This window comes from Dermacentor andersoni, chromosome 1 (genome assembly GCF_023375885.2).
Source record: "Dermacentor andersoni chromosome 1, qqDerAnde1_hic_scaffold, whole genome shotgun sequence".
Classification (NCBI taxonomy): Eukaryota; Metazoa; Arthropoda; class Arachnida; order Ixodida; family Ixodidae; genus Dermacentor; species Dermacentor andersoni.
The window spans coordinates 291885666-291908307 of record NC_092814.1 but is presented as its reverse complement, the minus strand read 5'-3'; the positions used below and the strand labels follow the sequence as shown (position 1 = coordinate 291908307).

The following is a 22642-nucleotide window of genomic DNA, read 5'->3' as shown; positions in this document are numbered from 1 at the left end:
GGCTGATGGGCCTTCTGCGAGTTGGTGGACGAACGATCCTGCTTTATACAAGGCTCAGTACCTCCAAGAAGAATGGCGCAAACGAACAGGTGCAAGGTAGAAAGCATGGGCAAGCGCAGGCTAGCAACAATGGTTTGAAACACAAGCCAAAAATAAACCATAGTTGCTAGTCTACGCTTGTCCGTGTTTTCTATCTTGTTCATGTTTGTTTGCGCCATTCTTCTTTGAGTTTGAATTACCAACACCCTCAACAGCTAGTGCTTCTAAATCGCTCAGTATCTCCTCGAAAGAAGGCTTTGTCATCCTGCACTAAGAAATGAAAAGCTGATCTTATTTCTTCACTTCCAGATGATCGCACCCGCAAACTGCAAGCGCAAGAATTTTATATGGATTTTACTTTATTTATAGTCCTGGAACTCGCCAGCATTCCGTGTCTATAACGTGTGCTCACCTACCTGAAGAACTTAAGATGATACTCGGGGTCACCTTGGCGGAACTTCTGCGCGAGATGATGGTATTCGAGTTCCGTGCGCTTATCAAAAATCTCCCGAATGTAGATTGATCGCCTGCGCTTGCGACGCTGACGATGCGGCAACAATGCCAGCGCCAGCTTGCGTCGTGCAGGGTTGCTCCATGTCATCCTCGAAAGGTAAGAAAGAAAAGGGAGACTCCTAGATAGCGACGATGCTTGCAGGTTCGCGCGTAAAGAAAAAGCGCGCGTTTGCGAGAAAAAAAAACAAGAAAAAAAAACGGCCGTGGCTTAGCTTGGTTAAGCCTGGTGATTGCGAAGCAATAGTGGCGAGAGGAGCGGAGCTGTTTTATACAGCTGGTGTGGCGTCACCCTGACCGTAGCGCCCCTGGTGAGAGGAGCGGGAGTTAGGCCGCCGTTGGTGGCTACCGCCTCGCCTCGCGATGGCGTGAGATGGGGCTCCGTTTTTACACAGCTGGTGTGACGTCACACCGACCGTAGCGCCCCTGGTGAGAGGAGCGGGAGTTAGGCCGCCGTTGGTGGCTACCGCCTCGCCTCGCGACGGCGTGAGATGAGGCCCCGTTTTTACACAGCTGGTGTGACGTCACTCTAGGTCACGTGGTGTGACGTCACGCAGCGAGGTCACGCTAAAGGTCAATGGTGCCTACCACCGCCTCGCCACGGAACGGGCTGAAGTGCGACCTAAAGTAGTATTGCTTCGCAATAAAAACAGACTTCAGCGGACGCGCGCATCCGCGTATCTGTGCGCATGTTTTGAGACGGTTGCTGTGGCAACACGCGATCTCGGTGCGCTCGGTGCAGTAGGAGCCCGTTGGAGTGTATAGGGTCGAATTTCCGCCGAGCGAAGCGTCGCCCACGCGACGTAGCTGAAAACGCCGGAATATAAATTGCCCTTAATGAAAGCAGACCCTAAAGCTCACCGCGAACAGAAGCAAGTCAAGGTCCTTGCGTATCTCCTGCATCGTGTAGCTCGGGTCCTTGAAGTGTTTGTCGAGCATGATATCGATGACTGCCACACGTCTCTCGGGCTGAGGCCCTCGCTTGTACTTGACCTCCTCATCTTCGCTTCCGCTGAGGTCCCCCTGGTTTCTGTACAGGTGGAATGTCTTCTTTCGTTCGCTCATGATCTGAAGAAGAAAAGGGAGAGATGGTGCCTGGAGAAGCGAACTCACTATCATGTTGACGAGTTACACCGTTGGACAAGTCCTTCCACAGTGTAACTCGCCAACGTGATAGTGACTCGCGATGGGCGGTAACTGCCCTTGTCGTTTTTGTTAATGTCTGTGTTTCTTCTTTTTCAGCGTGTCCTTGAATTACACCGTCTTTTCGGCGACCTGATAACTTACCCTCATCTTGCAGGGGCAAATTAGTACTAGCGCAGTTTGTTTCCCTGGGAGAAACAATGCATTAAGAGGAAGCTTCAGTTTAAGAGCTCCTATCTGAATTCATGTATGTGGATATATTATCTTTCTCAGTAACCGCTGCGCCAATTTTTACGAGGTTCCTGACCTTCAAAAGGAATATCTAATATCTAGTAACGGTAGCAAGGGAATATTTTTTATTCATGGCATCAAGCTCTTTAAAAAAATAAAGAAAATGGAAAATTAAGAAGAACTAAAGTATCATGTTTACAACTCTGTAACTCAGCAACAATGAAAACGATATCATAATTCTGGTAACTGCAGCTAATAATACATCTAAAGAGACAACATTGATGCATCACACATCGCTCTGAAATAAATTTGCAAGTACGTGCGGACGTCGCGGCTCTTCTACCATCCACATTCGCTTGCCCCTCCACATCTTTGTTGTGGTTGTTTTTCGCCTTCCCTGCCCTGTATAGCCGTCGTTCCCGTGACTGCATATCGCGCCGCGCGAAGTAAATGCTCAGTTGCAAGTTATCGTTGTGTTGATCTCTCTTTATTGCACCGTTTTTTCACTGCTATCGTTCCTAGCTTCATACACCCACTAGCCCAACAGCAAACTCTCCTTGTGAGTAAGAATTCTGCAAAAGGCTCGTTGTAGGCATTGCAACGATTTCGTGCAAGCTGTCAATTTATATATCTCTATATCACATTTGTCTGCAAGGGATGCTGTAACAGATTGATTTGGCATAACTGCGATATCTGTTTTTGTTGCAGAGTTGCAGATTTCTAAAGTTTGTTCTTCCATTTTTTAACTTACCAATTTTTGGCAATCGCTATACAAAAATTGATGTCCTAAGCCACATTTGAGCTTCCTAGAGTTGCTATGTGGAATTTCACTTCCCCTCTCCAATTCAAGAAATTTTATTCAAAACGGACGAGCGGTTGTCTTGTAAAAGCATTTATGTGTTTTACATGCACTTGAATAATGAAATCGGAGTTGGCCCCGAGCTAAATCCCCGTCTTAAGTGTGCACAGTAAAAATGCAAGCTTAAAATTAACGTTGCTTTGAAGCAACATGGACGTTTCAGACTTTGGTCAAGTGCGAAAATTTGTAGCAGTGCCAGAAATGAGACGAGGCACGAGAAAATGATAGAGAGAAAGGACGTGGTAGGGGGCTATTGACATCGAGCCAGAATGGAAAATCTAAGTTGATAACTCCGTCTACACAGCAAGTGTCAAATGACATGCTTTACATGAATTGAAAATGCGCTGGTTAAGAACGACTCCACCAAAAAATTCACACGGGATGTCGCTGGAAAGTTTGCATTAATCTAAAATTACCCGCTCTCTTCTCCTTTTCTCTTTTTATCGCATCTTTTTAACACGTTCCCCTTCTCCAGTGCAGGATGGCGAATTGAATATTCACACTTGCTTAAATTCTCAGCCTGTCTTGCATCAGTCCGTCTTACGTTTGACCTGAGGCCTTACTACATATTTCAGCATCTCAAATATTCATTATGTAGTTTACCTTTAGATTGAATTCGTTGATGCCGCTGACCATTTTTCGAAACCACATCCCTTCCAGGGAGATGTTGTAGATGGTGTTAAGCCACATCCATGGTCGGAAGGCCCGGACTGCCATGAGAAACGTCACGCTGAATAAACGAAGACGACAGGTCATGGAAAAGACCAGGAAGAAAATCAGTTCCAGGTAGTCCTCTCATAATGGCAATACAGATGCATACACAACTTTCCTGTTCTTTATTTGGTAGGTGCTCTTATTAAATAACTTTTTAATGAAGCTTCATGAACATTGGACATATCGGGTGTTCCAACTATCATGCACCAAGATTTAAAAATATGAAAATGCCACGTAGCCGGACTGAACCAAGGTAATGTTGCTTACCTTCGCTTGGACATACTAAGATTATTTTTTCATTCCACCTAATTATTAAGCTTCTCAAATAATATAATTATATAGATATGTCAATGAGAAAATTGTAGAGCAACATGAAAAACTCACGATACAGCTTTGTGTTGCTCAGTATGTGCTACATAAGAGTGTTTTTCCGAGCGTGAAAGAAGCCCGCGAATACACGCAAGATTGCCGCGCGACTGGTTGTTCGAGGCACTTTGCGTGTATTCGCGGCTTACTTACAAGTCTTACTCATTTTTGGTGAGAAAACATCAAATGACCCATTGAGCATAAAAGCCGGCGTCTGTCGTCTGCAGCTGCGAAACGGCACCTAAAGTCCCATTGGCTGCGACGCCAAGTCCCTAGCGCACCTCGACGGAGCAGAGCGGGCGAAAGGGCACACACGCTGCCGCGCCACGTGCTGCCGTGAGGGGAGCGGGCATCGCCGCGACACCCTCGCTCTCGGAGGCCTGCGTTATCCGCGCGTTCCTCGTCCGCGCAAGCTCTCGCCTGCGTTCTAACTTCGCTTCGGTAATCGCTATAAAGAAATTAACGTGTAAAAAACCAGAAGTTCGAAAGGAAGAACGTTGGCGGTAGTGAGTGTCGAACCAACGAGCCCACGCTGTACTAAACCAACGCCTCTTAGATAGAACGCCTGTGCACTCTGCTTTATGACATGGACCGAAATTTCTCTTGCCTAGCCCGCCGTGACGAGAGCGGGGACGTCAAAATCCCCGCGGCTTAGTCGGGAGCATCCCCATTAGATTCGGTGGCAATCTGGCAAGGTAGCATGACATCACGGATGCAGGTGAACCGGCCTTGTGGACAAGCGTATCAACGCGCTCGCTCGCCCACGAGGAGTTCATAACTCGAAAGGCCGCAAAGCGGCGAGCAATTAGACATTACTGCTTTCGGATTCACTGCTCATAAGAAATTCTTAGTTGTCTTCGAATTTTTCTTTAGTTGATGCACTTTGCACTTGAGACCTGGAGGATTACTTTTTTGCACGCGGTCCATGACCAACGCACAATCAATCATCATAGCCGTTATAGGGATTCACAGACCTCTTTTTTTTTTCTACCCAGGACGCGATGTGACAGCTTTGCCATTGACTAGCGTGCCGGGAAGGCCAAACGTTCGGTATACACGCGTGGTTTTTCGTGTTTTTCACTAGGAAAAACCTGAAAGGTGCTGCTCCGTTTGACATTCCGGACTCTGAACGCACGCTGATGAGGGACAATAATTCGACATGAACAGTACCTCGTGAACTAATTGCGCCGAAGTAAATACTTACCCAGAAATATATTCGCTGTACTGGTTGTTCTGGTTTTTCTGAGTATTTAAGTTCACGCCCATCAGAACTTCTGAAAAAAAAAAATAAAAGATGAGAAAGGAAGTCACTTCGAGAACGACAAAAATCGCTGCCGCTGGAACTGCCATTAGCCAGCAGATAGTCTGACAGTAAATTTGAATAATATTAGCACTCATAGTACCGCTATTGTTTCTTAAAGAAGCTTAATATCTTTAGCAACAGGCAAGGTCTCCGCTGTTGCAGCTTTAACCAGGGCTCAAAAATATTTTTGGTCTGCTTTAGGAGTGGCGCGGCGAAAAAATGCTTTTTTTGCGCTCTGTGGAGCAAGTCAGACTATTAGTTGATTTTGTACAGTGACATATTTAGTAAAGATAAGTTAACCAACTTCGCGAGCTTTAAGCTCCCCAAGGTTAGGATCCACCGCGGTTGCTTAGTGGCTATTGGGTTGCGTTACAGAGCACAAGGTCGCTTGTTGGATTCCCGCCCATGGTTGCTGCATTTCGATGGAAGCGAAAAGCAAAAACACTCGTGTGCCCTGCTAAGGGTGCACGTTAAAGAACCCCATATGGTCAATATTGTACCAAGCCCTGCCAGAGACGAAGCTGAGGACAGTACAGAAGACGACGACGCTTGCTGATGACCCGCGGACTCGCTTCCATCTTGTGTGCCTTGCATGTCAGTGGACGCTTTCTAAATACCCTGTAGATATATTTTAAGCATGTTTTCTCCCCGTAACATTTTGCAGGAGGTTGCGGGCACGACGGATTTACGCAGCGGGCGATCCTTGGCTCCATTCGCAATCGCAGCTCAAGGCGAGAATGCTTCAGGCACGTCGCCACCAGGGCCGGCCGTAATCGTGGCATAACCGCACGACCATGACACCTTTTCCGGAACGGATAACACAATCTTCAACGTTACGAACGGGTGAGTGCGAGTAAGCACTGGGACCAGACGGTCATGCTCGCTAACCTGATGTTTTACATCGTGGGGACGGCACGCGTCTGGTTTGAGAACCACGAAGAGGAACTCACCAGCTGGGATTTGCGAAAACAAAAGCTCACTGATTTGTCTAGCAAGCCTCTGCTCGCCGGCGTGCCGCGCAGAAAGACCTTGGGTGCCTAGTTCAGGACATGCTTGCGCTTTGACGCAAGGCTTACACTGCCTGGCCATCACAACCTCGTCAACGTGAACGTGGATGGTATGCCTGTAACAGCACTGATTGGCACAGGAGCACACATCTCGGTTATGAACTCGAACCTCCGTACACGCCTAAAGAAAGTCGTCCTAACTCCTGCCCGCTCGCTGTCGTCCGCGTTGCCGACGGTGGAACTCCTGCTGTCACTGGGATGTCTGCCGCCCGTGTGACTGTAGTAGGACACCATACTTCTGTTTTATTTTTATGTCATGGCGCAGTGCCCACACTAAATCATCTGAGGCCTTGAGTTTCTGTCGGCACATTCGGCCGTTATTGACTGCTCTGCGGTTGTTGTCGAGCTCGCCCTGCCGTATGCCGTTGATCCTCCTGATCCTACGCCGAGTCGACTATGTTCCACCGATTACGTTCGCCTACCTCACCGAACCGTCACCTATACCACCGTATCACCCTGTCCACCTGTCACCGGCGATGATTACGTCGCATCGCCCAAAGCCACCGTTCTCCTGTCGCAGAATATCGCGTTTCCGCACATGGTTGTCCGCGTAAAAGACAATGCTGCCTGTTTTCCTGTAGTGAATTTCGGCCTCTGCCTTCAAGTGCTACCTCAGGACATATCTCTTGCAACCATAGGCCCGGCTTCCGACTACCATATTTCTGCAATGATTAGTGATACTGCGTCGCTTATCTCTGCTGGTTCGGGCCCTACAACCGGAGTATTAGAACCTTTCACAACAATGATCGCTCCTGACCTTCCGGCCCACCATGCGGACGCACTTCATTGCCTTCTAACCTCTCACCGGGACATTTTCGAGCTCGATTACCGACCATTGGATCAAATGTCCGTTGTGGAACATTGGTTACACACGGGCGACGCCAGCCAGATTCACCGACGGCCCTAGCGCGTCTCCCCTACTGAGCGCGAAGTCATGCAGAAGGAAGTCGACAAGATGCTTGCCCGAGAAATTATTGAGCCTTCTTGTAGCCCTCGGGCTTCTCCGGTCGTGCTCGCGAGGAAGAAGGATGACAGCTGGCGCGTGTGTGTTGACTATCGCAATCTCAACAATGTAAAAAAAAAGACGTGTATCGGCTGCCGCCGATAGATGGCGGCGTCGATGCTTTTCATGGTGCAAAATATTTTTCATCGATAGACCTTTGCTCCGGGTACTGGCTGATTGCAGTTGACGACATGGACCGTAAAAAGACCGCCTTTATTACACCGTAGGGCCTCTATCAGTTTAAAGTCATGCCGTTCGGGCTTTGTAATGCCTCGGCTACATTTGAAAGTATGATGAATGGTTTTAAGTGGTCAATCTGCCAGTGCTACCTCGATGACGTTATTTTATTTTCACCAACTTTGGCCAGGCACCTCAACCGTCCTTGGACGATTCTTTCTGTTTTCCGCAAGGCTGGGCTTCACCTCATTTCATAAAAATATCACTTCGGCCACCGGCAACTTATTGTGTTCGGACACCTCGTCGATTCTTCTGGCGTCCGCCCCGATTCCGAGAAAGTTCGCGCCGTCAAGAATTTTCCCGTGCCGACTTGTGCCAACGATATCCGAAGCCTTTGTGGGTCTCTGCTTATACTTACGCCGGTTCGTACGCCATTTCACCTACATTGCGCGTACTCTCACAGAACTTCTCAAGAAATACGCAGTTTTTGTCTGGGGTCCAGAACAAGCTCCTGCGTTCGCTGAACTTATCGTGCGGCTCACTTAACCACCAGTTCTCTCCCATTTTGACGTGACCGCCCCAACGGAAGTTCGAACCGATGCCAGCGGCCATGGAATTGGTGCTGTTATGGCTGAGCACCAGCAAGGTTGTGACCGTGTTATTGCGTACGCTAGCCGTCTTCTGTCCCAAGCGTAGCAGAATACTCCATTACAGAACGCGAGTGCCTTGCCCTCGTTTATGCAGTGGATAAATTTCACTTCTATTTGTACGGTCGACTATTCACAGTTATCATCGACCATAATGCCTTATGCTGGCTTTCATCCCTAAAATATCCTACTGGACGTCTTGGTCGGTGGGCTCTACGACTCTAGGAGTGCTCATACACAGCTGTGCATAAAAACGGCTGATTGCATGAAGACGCTGATTGCTTGTCGCGCCATCCAGTAGACCCACGGGAACTTCCTGAGAACTGCAAGCCTACCTGCGTGCTGTCGCTTACTGCGTTTCGGAACATCGGAAATGAGCAACGCTGGAACCCCTACTTGAGAGACGTCATTCTCAGGCTGACTTCTGAGACACCTTCGCCTTCTCTGGGTATATTTGTGCTGTAGGAAGGCGTCTTGTACCGCTACAACAGGCACCCTGACGGTCCTGAACTGCCCTTACTTATTCCCACACATATGTGTCAAACTGTCCTCGCACAGCTACACGATCTTCCTACTGGGGGTCACCTCGGAGTCTCTAGGACGAATGACCGTGTTCGGCATCACTTCTTTTGGCCCGGCAATTACCGTTCCGTCTACCGTTACGTCGCTTCCTGTGGGCAATGTCAGCGCCGCATGAAACCTGCAGTACTCCCAGCTGGCCGCTTTCAACCGATTGACGTACCATCGGAGCCATGCTTTAGGGTTGGTCTTGACCATGGAGGACGGAAAAAGTTAGAAGGGAGCATCGCTCCACGCGATTGAAGCAGAGTGTGGTGGCCCAACACGTGATTGCACGACAAAGTGCGCGGTTGGTTTTAGTGTTCCCGCTCTGCAGGCTGAGCCACGGCAGGCAGCCGAACAAGCGTGCGCCTAATGAAAGCTTTTGGCATAGCTACTGGGAACCAAACGTGTCAGCAAATTTCGATTTTAGCTCCGTGATCTCGACGTAAGAGGTCACGTGTTGGGCCCCCACTGTGCAAAACGCTGGCTTCACGGAGCGTTCGCTTGCCAAGGCTGGCTGCATGATGTAATGGTCTCTCCTAACCTTCTTTTCCCTCCATGGTGGTGTTCTTACTTGGCCCTTTTCCGCTATCTGCCTGGGGAAAGGAGTGGACTGCAGTCGCTACCGACTACACCACCTGGTACGCGATCACTCTGGCTCTCCCAATCAGCTTTGCAACCGACGTCGCCGACTTCCTCCTCTAAGACGTTATACTTCACCGCGGCGCTCCTCTACAGCTCCTCACAGACCAGGGCCTCTATTTCATATCAAAGGTTGTCCAAGATCTCTTGCGCTCCTGCGCTACAAAACACAAGTCGGCAATGGCGTGCCAACTTCAGACCAACGGCCTCACAGACCGTCTTAATGGAACTATCAAAGACATGCTTCCTATGTATGTTTCTGCCGACAATCATGACAGGGATGCCGCTCTGCCCTTCGTTACATTTGCCTATAATTTCTCGCGACATGACTCTGTGGGCTTTTCTCAGTTTTATCTTGTTTGGAAGAAGCCCCACGTTACCATTTAACACACTCCTTCCCGCCGTTCTTGACACATCGTCAGATTACGCCCATGACGCCATCTTCAGAGCTGTAGAAGCGCGCCAGATTGCCCGCCTGCGCCTTACCGCTTCGCAGGAACAGCAACGACGCTTCTATGATGCCCGCGACCGCGATGCCCACTTTAACCCTGGTGATATGGTCCTTCTTTGGACATCATCACGGCGAGTTAGCCTTTGCGAAAAGTTCATTGCGTCTTACTCTGGCCCGTACCGTGTGTTGCGCCAAACGATCGATGTCACATATGAATTAACGCCTCTCGATTCCACCATGTCTCGACCTTCCACCGATGTCGTCCACCTCACGACCTATAGCAAGCACTGGGACGGCGACTTCGCCGCCTGGGGTCATGTTGCCAAGCACTGCAAGATTCGAAACTGAGGACAGGACAGGAGACGACTACGCTCGCCGATGTCCCCCGGACTGGTTTCCATCTTGTGTGCCGTGTATGCCAGTGGACGCAATGTAAATACCCTGTAAATATATTTTGAACCTCTCTTTTCCCCGTAACAACATTATCCCAACGTCTTTCACTGTGGCGTTCATCCCATTGGGAAACTAAGCAGCGTTAAATGGGTAAGGACACATACATGAAGTATGCTTTTTAACACTACCCAGTCTCCCAATATAGGTCAAACCAACAAAACCGAGTAACTATATTGGCAGTGTGTTCAATGGGACTGGTTGGTTCATCTTTAGAATAAAAAGCAGGAACAGCGCAACACAGGACGGGCGAGTAAACAGGACAGAGTGCTGTGGACCTGCCCTGTTGCACACTATCGGAACGTTAAACACTACAACATGTTTTCAAATTTTAAGAAAAGCTTCTCGTGAGAAAGTTGCAGATAGATCTAGGAAATGTCCGATACAACCCTTCTTTAACTTTGTTTATTGTACAATAACTTTTCCTCGTCATAAGGAACACATAGGAAATAGGAAAAAGCCCACGTGACAATTAGGCCACTTGCGAGTTACATTAAGTTATCGGGTTTACGTGCCAGAACCATGATATGATTGTGAGGCACGGCGTAGTAGAGGGCTCCAGTATTAGCTTTAGCCCGCCTAGGTTTACTTAAAGTGCACTTAATGCACGGTACACGATGGTTTTTGCAGTTCACTCCCATCGAAATGCGGGCGCCGCGTCCGGAATCGAACCCGCTACTTCGAGCTCAGCACCGCAACGTCAGAGGCTGGGCGCGTCCTCTTGCAGGTCACCGTTCTCTCAAATGTGCCACCTATGAACAACGTCTTTAACCCAGGGAGCTACCAGTGAGAAACTAACAAGGCGTCGATGATTTTGAGTTCCTCAATATGCTTGTGGCTTCTGGGAGCCGCTGCACCTGTTGTCTTCAGCAGCCCTGAGTTTCACCCTACGCATACAATACGAAAATGCGGCGCTGCAGTCGTTCAAAAATTATAGGAATGATGGGTAGTAAGAGTACATGGATTTTTCAACGATTTGGCATGACTTTTTGCAGAAAGCAAACTACCGCTTCTTTTATTGCTCTTTGTGGTTCAGCTGTTTGCTTGATTTTCACATAATATTTCCTTAGAACAGTCAAGTGTCATAAGTTGACGACTAGTATATTCTGCTATGGAAATTGAACCACATCTCGACCTTTCTGAGCATGCCTGTCAGGCTTGCTTCAAGATGCGAAACTAGAGGCACTTAAGGGCAAAGTAGGAGAAGAATATCTTGGAATACGAGCCATGTCGGAAAATTAAACAAAATTAACTTGCCTTCCAAAACTGTTCTGAAATTCTTAACAGAAATGTACACACCGCTTGTAGAGAAATGCACATGCCGTAACCACCAAAATAAAAGTAATGATTCATTTTATTTAAGGATACACTTTCCAGATATAAGCTTCTGCGCCCAGTACGCCAGCCAAAAAGCCTAAATCATCACATATACGCAATAAAAACGCGTAAATACACCTAAAAATCCCACAAAATTAAATATATATATCATCAATTTACTCGCGAAGGATGAATTATACATATCTTTTGGCTTGCAGGAAACATAAAACCAGCATCACTATATTCTTTTCTTGTGAGGTTTTCTCCAAACAAGCAAACAACGCAAACGTGTCTTTGAGATTATTTATCATACATTTCACATTCATTGGTACTTCCATATTTTGAAGAAGGCTGAATTTATTTTCTGTTTTCTCCATGTCGTTGCAAGTAACCGAGAAATGATGCCGATCAGATCCCCTTATTCATATCGCACATGAATGAGTTCGTATTTTGAATGCCTTCCTTGTCGTGGCTTCAAGAAGTTATAAACAACATTTCCGTTTTTCTTATTGAAAACGATGCTGTGCCACAAAAAAAAAAAAAAACGATGAATGTCATTGGAGAAGGGCGTCCTATTTCACACTTAGAAAATTGTATTCACTTATTAACTAGTAAGAGCCCATAGAAAGTGTCGCGCGACAATGCATGGCAAATTATGATTTTTCTACTAGAGCGCTGCCGCGGGGCCATACCTCCGATGAGATCCAGACTGCACCGTTTAGCAATATTTTGGATGGGAGCCAGCTCTTTCTTGAGGCTGGCTTCTTCCATGCGCTCAGCCATGCTGTCTGCGTGCTCGTTCACCACGTCCATGAACTTCTCCAGAGTCTTTGAGTGAAAAGCAGGCATCTGCAGCTTCCGTTTGAAACGCCAAATGTTGCCTGCGCTGCGTAGGAAAGACCGAAAAACGAAACATGCTCATCGTGAACCGGGCGCCATAAAAATATAAATTCTGTGATTTTGCATCCCAGAACCATTATCTGATTATGAGGCGTGCTGTAGTGCGGGACTCCGGATTAATTTCGACGACCTGCTTTTTTTAACGTTCACCCAATGCACGGTACACTTGGAGCCGGCGTAAAAAGAAGATCCTATTCAATGAACAGCTGAGCTTAACTGCAATAGAAGACTTTATTGGATAACTATAGCAGCATGGAAGCTAGTACAGAAGATCATGAAAAAGAAAGAAAAAAAGAAAGAGAAAGTAAAATGAGATACTGGTCTGTATACCACCCCTTTCATTTATTGTCAAAATGGTATCAATGGCTCGAGCTTTCGACTGGTACACCAGCCTTATTTATTTTTTGTTTTTATTTATTTACATGATACTGCAGACCTTTTTGATCCAAGCAGGAAGGGCACATTCAAAGAAGGAATACAATGCATTGTACAAACAGCAATGCACATATATGTGAAGATGCATGCATGTAGATATAAAACACTTCCAAACACATATACAGATCTGGCACCTCCAAAAGGATCACAATGGAAGTGACCAAAAACTCTCTACTAGAGGTTAAAAAATATCGTTCATGGGCTTTTTAAAGCTTCCACACTAGAAAAGATCTTCAGGTAGGGAATTCCAGTCAGCTATTCTTTTCAGAAAAAATGAGAAGTTGTGGAAATTTGCTTTTGCGAAATGAGGAATTAACCTTTAATTGTGTGTGTGTCGTGTTTTGCGGGTTAAAGCCAGCGTGACATATGGTGTGGCCGGGATGCCAAGCTTACCATGTAACCAGGAGTGCAAAAATTCTATCCTCACTACTTTTCTTCTGGTAGAGAGAAGTTTATTTGATTAGTTTTATGAGGAGGAGATGCAGAGTCAGAATTCCTGCATTTTTTGTAGATAAATCGCACGGCACGCCTTTGAAGCTTTTCCATCTTTGCAATGTCTTTTTTTTCCTGTGAGGATCCCACACCACGGCGGCTTAGTCAAGTTTTGGCCGAACAATAGATTGATAAGCTAGTTTCTTCACACTGGCAGGTGCTCATCTTAAGTTGTGTCTTAAAAACCTGCATAGCAGATGAGGTTATAAAGCAAATGTGAACACACCAAGTATGCTGGTCCCTAATGATTACACCTAAATATTTGTATTTTGCGACCTGAGTCACAGATGTAGTGTTGAGGGTGTAGTTAAACGTAAGAGGAGTCTTCTTCCTGGTAATGCTCATAAATACTGTTTTCTCAAAGGCCAGTGACATCTCCCCTTTGTCATACCAAGAAAAAAACATCATTCAAAACAGTATTCAGTAGGCTTTGACCTAAAACAGAACGTCTTTCTTTAAACATACAATCATCGGCAAAAAGGTTAATTTTGACGTTTTCATGAATAAAGGCGGCCAAGTCATTTATATAGGCTATGTGTATTTATATGTAATATGTGTATGTGTATTTGTATAGATTACGTGTATCAGTCAAGTCATGCTGGGACGAGGAAGAGAGAGAAGTGCCCAGAGCTCACTGCAGAAAATAGTAATTACTTGGTGTCCGCTGGTGATTTCAATATCGACATGCTGACCACTTCTGTACCACAAAAGACTATGTTAAATATTTTAGCTTCAAATGGTTATGAAAATTTAATCCGTACGCCAACAAGGATTACATCCGAAAGTGAAACATTGTTGGACTTGCTCGTTACAAATGCTGACACTGAAAATGCTACTGCCGGGGTGATGTCACACGATCTTAGTGATCACCTTCCAGTATTTCTTTTTCTCAGAAAACACAACTTAAAAAAAAACAGGAAGCATGAGTATATCGTATGTCAAAGTATTACTCAAACACGTCTAGATAGCTTCAGAGATGAACTTCTACGGTGCGACCTTAGACAAATTTTAGAAATAGATAACGTCGAAATCGCGTATGGCAAGCTTATTGATGAAGTCTCTCGAATATATAAGAACCATTTTCCAGAAAAAAAGCTCAGGCTCGGTAAAAAATTACGGAAGCCGTGGATAACTCCCGAATTGCTAAAACGTATTAATTATAAAAACGCGCTCTATCACAAGTTCGTCAAGACTAAGGATCCAGGTATATTAAAGGAATACAAGTCGTATAGAAACAAGCTAAATAAGGAACTAAAATCGCATAGGAAGTCCTATTTTCATGCAGAATTCGAGGGTTGTTTGAACAAACCCGATACCTTATGGAAAAAGTTAAATGATGTCTTAAATCGTCCAAAATCGGCTCCGCGAATACAAACTCTAATACTTGGTGGAAACGAAGTATCGGGAAGTGCTCTTGCAAATGTTTTTAATGATTGCCTTGTAAACTTTTCTAGTGGTAGTGCGTCGTCTGACATTAGTGAATTTATGCCGAACAGAAATTCATCTTCACTCTTTCTTCATCCCTTTACTGAGCATGAGGTGACATCAGTTTTCCTTTCACTAAAAAATAGCTCGAGTTGCGACGCAGAAGGCATGCAGGTTCGCCCTATCAAGTATGTGCTTGATATCATTTCCCCGTACATTACCTATATTTTTAATTTGTCTTTGTCAAGCGCTATCTTTCCTAAACGGATGCAAATAGCCAGAGTGTCTGTATTGTTCAAAAAAGGTGACGTTAATTATACTAAAAATTATAGACCCATTTTTATATTACCTGTTTTTTCGAAGGGTCTAGAAAAACTAATACTAATGCAGGTTTGGAAGTTTTTTGACAAGCACAGCCTAATTTCTCCAGCCCAGTTTGGATTTAGAAAACGACGGTCTACAGAATTAGCACTACTCCATCAAAAAGAATTTATTTTATCGCAATTTGAAATTAAAAACATTGTCCTTGGTATTTATATTGATTTTACTAAAGCATTTGATTGCATCCTTCACTCGGTTCTACTTGATAAGCTTGAAACCTATGGTATTCGAGGGCACTGTGGAAGCCTTATAAAATCTTATCTTGACAATCGCTATCAATATGTCGAAATAAACAATAGCCGCTCAAATTTGAAGCATATCACCAGAGGCGTTCCTCAGGGTAGTATTCTTGGCCCGTTCCTGTTTATCACATATATAAATGACTTAGTAAATATCTATAAAGATGCGAAATACGTAATGTACGCAGACGACGCCAGTATATTTTTTTCGTCACCTGACTCTAGTAGCCTTGAGAATAAAGCTAACACTGCTCTGAAAATTCTTCATCTATGGTCAAAACAAAACTGTCTACAAATCAATATAAACAAAACAAAAGCAATAATCTTTAGGCCCAAATCTAAGCAAATAAACAGTTCCATCAACCTTGTTTATGACGATGTAAACCTAGAAATTGTAGATAGCTTTAAAATACTTGGCGTTATTTTCACACAAAATATGCTTTGGGACATGCACATGAATCGGTATTGGGCAAATTATCTCGTGTAGTTGGCATGATGGTGCGGCTGAGACCTCTTTTACCTTACAGAATCAAGGTTCTTATTTATAACACCCTATTTTTTTCTACACTTTATTATTGTCTGCTCCTGTGGGGTACCACATCACATACGAATCTAGAAAAGATACATATACTTCAGAAAAAATTTTTGCGAGTACTATTTAACCTGCCTTACAATGCCCACACATCAGACTTATTTCAGATAGCAAATATAATACCCGTTTTTAACCTTTATAATTACAAGTTAGGTCAAGCTTTCAAACGGGAGGTAAAAGAAAACTTAACGTTTCTTCATGAGTTATCTAATCTCACCAGGAACACACATTCTTACATCACAAGGTGTACGGAACAGTGGAAGGTGGTCGCTCCGCGTGCCAATTATTCTACACAAAAGATATCATACACACTACCAACACTTTTAAATCTGTTTCTGAAATCAGGTCTTGATATTTATATACTGGTGTACGAGCTTTACGTGAACATTTTGTCACTCAATCTTTCCTAAATAATTGAAGAACGTTTTTCAGATAAGTTGTGTTCTTGCGTTTACTTTTTGTCCATACTTCACATATAGTCAATTGCTATGTACATATGTGTCTCCTGTTGAATCGCTGTTTGCCTTGTAAAGGAGGCTGCGGGCTCTAGTCAAGTCGCTTGCCTCTAAAGCGACTTTTACCGACAGTCTCCTCCATCACTGATGGAAATAAAGAAGTTATTATTATTATTATTATAATCTGCAGGAAACTAAAGTAATGTTTAACAGACTCGGAAGAGAACAACAGTTTACGATAGGTAGCGAGGCACTGGAAGTGTTAAGGGAATTTTATTTTGATTTTTGTTTTACACTACTGTGAAATAATGAAATAAAACTGGAATACATCTACTAAGGGCAGGCAGTAACCGCGGATCCGGATCATGAGACTGAAATAATCAGAAGAATAAGAATGGGCTGGGGTGCGTTTGGCAGGCATTCTCAGATCATGAACCGCAGCTTGCCATTATGTCTCAAGAGAAAAGTGTATAACAGCTGCGTCTTACCAGTACTCACCTACGGTGCAGAAACCTGGAGGCTTACGAAAATGGTTCTACTTAAATTGAGGACGACGCAACGAGGTATGGAAAGACTAATGATGGGCGTAACGTTAAAGGATAAGGAAGTAGATTGGGTGAGGGAACAAACGCGAGTTAGTGACATCTTAGTTGAAATCATGAGAAAGAAATGGGCATGGGTAGGGCATGTAATGAGGAGGGAAGGTAACCGATGGTCATTAAGGGTTACGGACTGGATTGCAAGAGAAGGGAAGCGTAGCAGGGGGCAGCAGAAAGTTAGGTGGGCGGATGAGATTAGGAAGTTTGCAGGGACAACATGGCCACAATTAGCACAAGACCGGGGTAGTTGGAGAAGCATGGGAGAAGCCTTTGCGCTGCAGTGGGCGTAGCCAGGCTGATGATGATGATGATATCGTTGTTGGTATCGTTGTCTTGCAACTGTTCCTGACAAATCGTCCCTAGGTGTCATAATTTCGTCATACAAAGTATATCATCCATCTTCGACACGCGCGCGGCCGACGGGTCATTGCTGGATATATTGCATTGTAAACAAGACACAATAGCGGGAGCCGTAGCATTTTTCTTAGCAATTTTTTGTGGTTGGCGTCTACAGCATGCCGTCAGGGCATTTTACAGCGAAACTGTTTATGGCTAAGGTTCTGTGCAATTTTCATGTGTGCGAGCGAAAACTATCATCGTCAGCAATGGCTAGTGACACAGCACGGGCGATCGTCGTCCTCTTCTTCCACAGCTCGCTCGTTGGCACCCTCGGCGTAACCGTGTGAACTCGCTCGTGCTACTGCTAGCGCCTTCATCGTCGTCTTCTTCCACAGCTGGCTCCGATGCCGTTCATCACACTAGCGTTCCCATACTGCCCCTCCCTCGGCCTCCCCTCCCTGCCTCTCCCTGCCCCTCCCAGGCACTGAAGGCACTGGCCCACTGCCCGTCGGCGAGCTGATCTCGGTCTCAAATTCTTTGCGTCAGTAAATCGCGAAAGGAAAACAGGAATCTATATAACGAATGTGTATAGCTAATGTATAACACGAATGAACGCGAATGTATAAAAATAAGTAAGTTTGCGTACCTTTCGTCTCAATGACCACCGATCAGGGCAATAAATGTGTTCGCACCTTTGTTGAAAATTCTGTGTCAACCTCTTTGTCATGTGCTACACAACTTCGCTGGTCATCCACATTCACAGAGTAGAGTGACTCAGGATTCTATCAATTCTAATCGCTCGTTTTAAGCAAGTTATTTCTTCTTCTGCTTTATGGTTACAGAGAGAGAGAGAGAGAGAGCAGAAAGGAGAAAGGCAGGGCGGTCAACCAGATGGGAAGATCCAGTTTGCTACCCTACGCTGGGGATAGAGAGAGGAGGGTGAGGTACAGTGGTACGTCGGCACCATTGCACACTACTATTTTTGCATAGGGTAACCGAGGCTGATCATCCAGCCATACTGCCAGTTTAGAGAAAGGTTGCGTTGAAACACAGGAACTGCGCTATCACATGGCAATACTGTGCATAACGAAGTGGTGCGCTCGTGTCCTGTTTGGTTGTGTTTTTACAGGGGATAGCTGTGAGCGCCATGCTCCGTGCCTGCGCAGCCGTGTGTCTTCGCCATGAGATGTCCGCTTTCGAGACGCTTCACTGGTTGCGGGAGATCGGACGGGCCGGGAGCGCAGCTGACAGTACGAGACACTCTTGACGAGTGCAGCATTGCCAAAAGCGCCTTTTATTTTGCCACCTGTACTTATATATCCACGAGGACGCCACTGATCATTCATATAATTTCATTGTATCCTAAACATCAGCCATAAAGAAATTCTCATCCCCATTCTGTGATGACGTTAAGATAACAAAAACGCTTGAATAAAGAAGGCACCGCAACAGAAATTCAACTTTCGTCGCTGCGCCAAAAAACACAACCAAATCACGACCGCTGAAACAAGCTCACGGGGCACACATTGTGGCTTGCGACGCCAGTGCAAGAGATGAACCCTTCACTCTGCCTACTGAATTTTCAACAATAGAAAACATTTCCATGAAGTGCAGTTTTATATATGCGGATCGAATGGCCTCAACTCTTCGTATCCATAAATAAATCGCCTCATTTATGCTCAGTTAATCTCCTGCGAGAAAGCGAGTTAGAGAGAGGAAATTCTTTAATATATTCTGGAAACGTTCACCGGCCCAAGCACCTATATACAGCTTCAGATGACACGAAATCACCTATTCATACAGAGCAGACACGCACACAGTATACAGTATGCAAATACAACAACGCTGTCATTGCAGCAGCTTGCGACATAAGAGCTGCTCGATGTGTATGATGTGTAGCTGCAGTAACTTGCGGAGGTTCTCACCCACACCCCTACCCCTTTCGTTTTTCTTGCGGTGTGACTTCAACGTTTTCCGCACATCGGAGCAATAAAAACATGGTCGCAAGGTACAGTGCTCATTTGTGGCTCTGTCCGGAACGCGTCGCTATTCCTGGGCTTTGCTGTAGCAAAATATCGCTTGGCATGCTTGTTTTGAAGGATTGGCAGCCGTTCCCGCGCTATGGTACGTATAATATAAACAGGGTAGTGCGCCCAGCAGAAGACAGCTATGCGGGAATAACGCTCGCGCAGCCGCATAAGTACGAGTGTTGTTAAGGTATGCAATTTTCGCACATCAGGGGCCGAATTCACAAGTTTTTTTATTCGAAGAATTGTTTTCTATTGACCGGATGCCTTCGATAATGATAAGTCCAACATTCATAGACAAGGGGTTGTTGAAAGGTGCTGTGAAAAGTGTGCATTGTTATGTGTCAGAACATATTCTTAAATATTAACTTTGAATATGTTGCTGCTACACGACCCACCGTATTTTTCTTAATTAATATAGCCATCATATTTCCTTCCTTTCTTTATACCACTGCTAGTATTACGAGCGAAACTGAATAATATTTATTTGCGTAGTCACTAGCTTATTTACTGATTAATTTTAATCTGCCAATTGTTTGCTTATTCACGCATAATCGCATGTGCAAGCATGTACTTGTAGCTATAACATATGCAACAGCACGGCCTAGGTACCGTTGAATCGTACATTGACTATACTGCGAAGTATGCAAACAATATTTCGCAACAAATCGTCTCACTACGATTCTAATGCATAACCAATGCTACACCCTCACTACATCTAAACTTAAAGCTATTCAAAATTGGTAACAATAAGCTAACAATGTTGCGTAGTAAGAAATTCTTTAAGACGTTAAGCAATTCTCCGTCAATGTATGTGGTAGTCAACATTTTCCGTAGGTTCGTCGACATAAGATATGGACGGCATCGTTCTTGGGTTCACTCACATATAAAGCATATTTCTCGGCCCCAACCACGGTATGGTGAACGTGTAGAACAAAGGCTTCCTCAGGTTCTCCGAGCTCGACAGAAGGACCTGAATTGATTGGGAAAGAGCCAAATAGTGTTGTGTGAAATGAAAGGACAAGTATTATCATGGGAACAAAGTTGCGGGCTACAAGAAATTTATTCGCGCATCTTTCAATCCCCAAACAACTTCCAATTACATACACTTTGAAACATGACAAAATTATGACCACCTGTGCAAGAAATATTCAAGCAAGATCTACTATATCAATAGAATTGCATTTTTTATCGTACATAGTGCAGAAATTACAAAAAAATAATGAGAACGTCTTCGTTATATGCTAGGAGTGTAGTACATAACAAACATTTTCACGGGAAGCCCGCCCGTCCATGCGTCTGTTACATTTACTTGTATGCTCAAACACGTGAATGGACGGATCGAATGACGTGAAAGTCGGTGACCTTTTAGGCATCCATGTGCTGTAAAATTATATTTTTTATTAATCCCCGTACGTTGATAAGAAGAGGAGACGGCATGTAGAGAACTCCGTTCTCGAGATCAAGGCAGAGGATTACCCGAACTCATCTCGCGTACAGCCCTTGTTGATAGGCGGGCGAGAAAGAAAATGGGGACGAAGCCTGCGCATTGTCTGACCCCTGCCCTGTCTGCCTTGTTCAGACTGCACAGCAGACTTTATTTGAACCCCTTGTTATGTCACTCTAGTTTTATTCTGAACAAATAAATCTAAATTATAATTGATAAGCAGATACGCGACAGAATGCATACCAAATTGGGTATTTGGAGTGTGCATCGGGGGGGGGGGGAGAGGGAAACACATTCACCGGCTGTAGAAACTTGTGAGTGCGTTGGGGGCAACATCGGACATAATTGCATGCCCTCAAAATGCTTCTTCAAGTACAGCGAAATATATTTTAGAATTGTTGCTGTAAGAAAACGGTTCAACTTTCAGTTTGAAACTGCACACGCAAACTGGAGACACGTATGCTTAGAAGCTGGTTTTGAAACTATCTTCGTTGGTTGAGAGGCGTTAATTTGAGAGTGCTAAATGTAAGTGGCTCATCGCTCAAGGCCACCGGCGCCGGCGCCGGCCTAACAACCGACGCGGTGAGGAGGAAGCAGGAAGGCGGTGGAAAATTTTCACAGAAGGCGGAACGAGTCTTTGGCGGGAAAACACTTGGAGCCTAAACAAAGAAGCGCGTCTGCCACCGCTAGAACTTGGGATGAGACTCTCCAAGGTCGTACAAAGCTGCCGGGTTCTTTTCGCTTTATTTTGTACTTAACGGCACTCAGCTGTACAGGTGTCTTCCGGAGCTGTCACCGTTGATATATTACTAAAAGTCAGCAATGTCTTTGAGTGCGGCCACACAAGCTGCCACAAAGTCGAACTAAACCTGTCTACCGGCTTTCTTCGCATCGTGACAAAAGCCGTTCAAAACACCCATATGAAATGTCACTCTTTGACTGTAGAGCTGCGAGTTTCGATCCCACTGCATAGCGCCTAGAAGCCAAGTTACATCGTTATACTATAGTATACGCAGTGAAAGACTAGACGGCACCCGTAGGAACAAAGATGGGAGATTGGACAGCTAGAAAATGACGGTTCGTTGTACACCGGCAAATATCCGCTTACCTAAAAACAACAATCGCATAGGGCTGTTATGTCATGCTTCAGCTGGTGCGAAGAAGCGTTCTCGAATGAAAAACTCTGCAGCTTCTAAGTGTCGTGTGTCGTGCGTAGCTGCTTGATCGTGAACTTACCTCTGCGTCTTCGGGGTTTTGTATGATCACGAAAGGTGAAAAGCCAAGGTACGCCTTGAATGTCCGGTTCTTGTACATCTCGCACAGGGCCCGTAGTAGATATGAAAACTCTGCGTCGGAGAAGAAGACATCATAAAAACTGAAACGAGAACAGCAAAGAGCAGCATACACGACTCTCGTCGTACAGAGTACGCTTATCTAAGCCAATAACTCATATGAGACCCTGACTATAAGAAAGAAATTTACATAAGAATAAAAATGGGGTTGAAGCACCTACGGCAGGCATTACCAAGTAATGACCGGCAGCTTACCGTTATTCTGCAAAAGAAAAGTCAACGATTATTGCATTGTACCGATACTAACATATCCGGCAGAAAGTTGGAGGTTAACCAAGAAGCTTGAAAACGGTAAGGACAGCGAAAGGAGCGATAGAACAAAAAATAATAGGTGTAACTGTAGGAGAAAGTAAACGGTGATGCCAATATCTAGTTCACATTAAAAGGAAGAAATTAGTTGGGCCGGTCATATAATGCCACGCACATAACCGTTGGGTTATAATAGTTACAGAATGGGTGCATAGCGAAGGGAAGCGCAG

At 45.1% G+C, this 22642-nt stretch overlaps 1 protein-coding gene across 1 annotated transcript in view; it reads right to left on the bottom strand.

Moving 5' to 3' along the window:
* LOC126548471 (cytochrome P450 4C1-like) overlaps positions 1 to 22642 on the bottom strand; it is a 106434-nt gene that overhangs the window by 22605 nt on the left and 61187 nt on the right. Inside the window, exons 2-7 of the mRNA XM_050196662.2 lie at positions 22048 to 22157; positions 20249 to 20337; positions 12173 to 12366; positions 5067 to 5136; positions 3386 to 3512; positions 1411 to 1617 (exon numbers count right to left, since the gene is read on the bottom strand). Of these exons, the coding sequence (XP_050052619.1) occupies positions 1411 to 1617; positions 3386 to 3512; positions 5067 to 5136; positions 12173 to 12366; positions 20249 to 20337; positions 22048 to 22157 (797 nt within the window). The remainder of the gene's footprint in view (positions 1 to 1410; positions 1618 to 3385; positions 3513 to 5066; positions 5137 to 12172; positions 12367 to 20248; positions 20338 to 22047; positions 22158 to 22642) is intronic.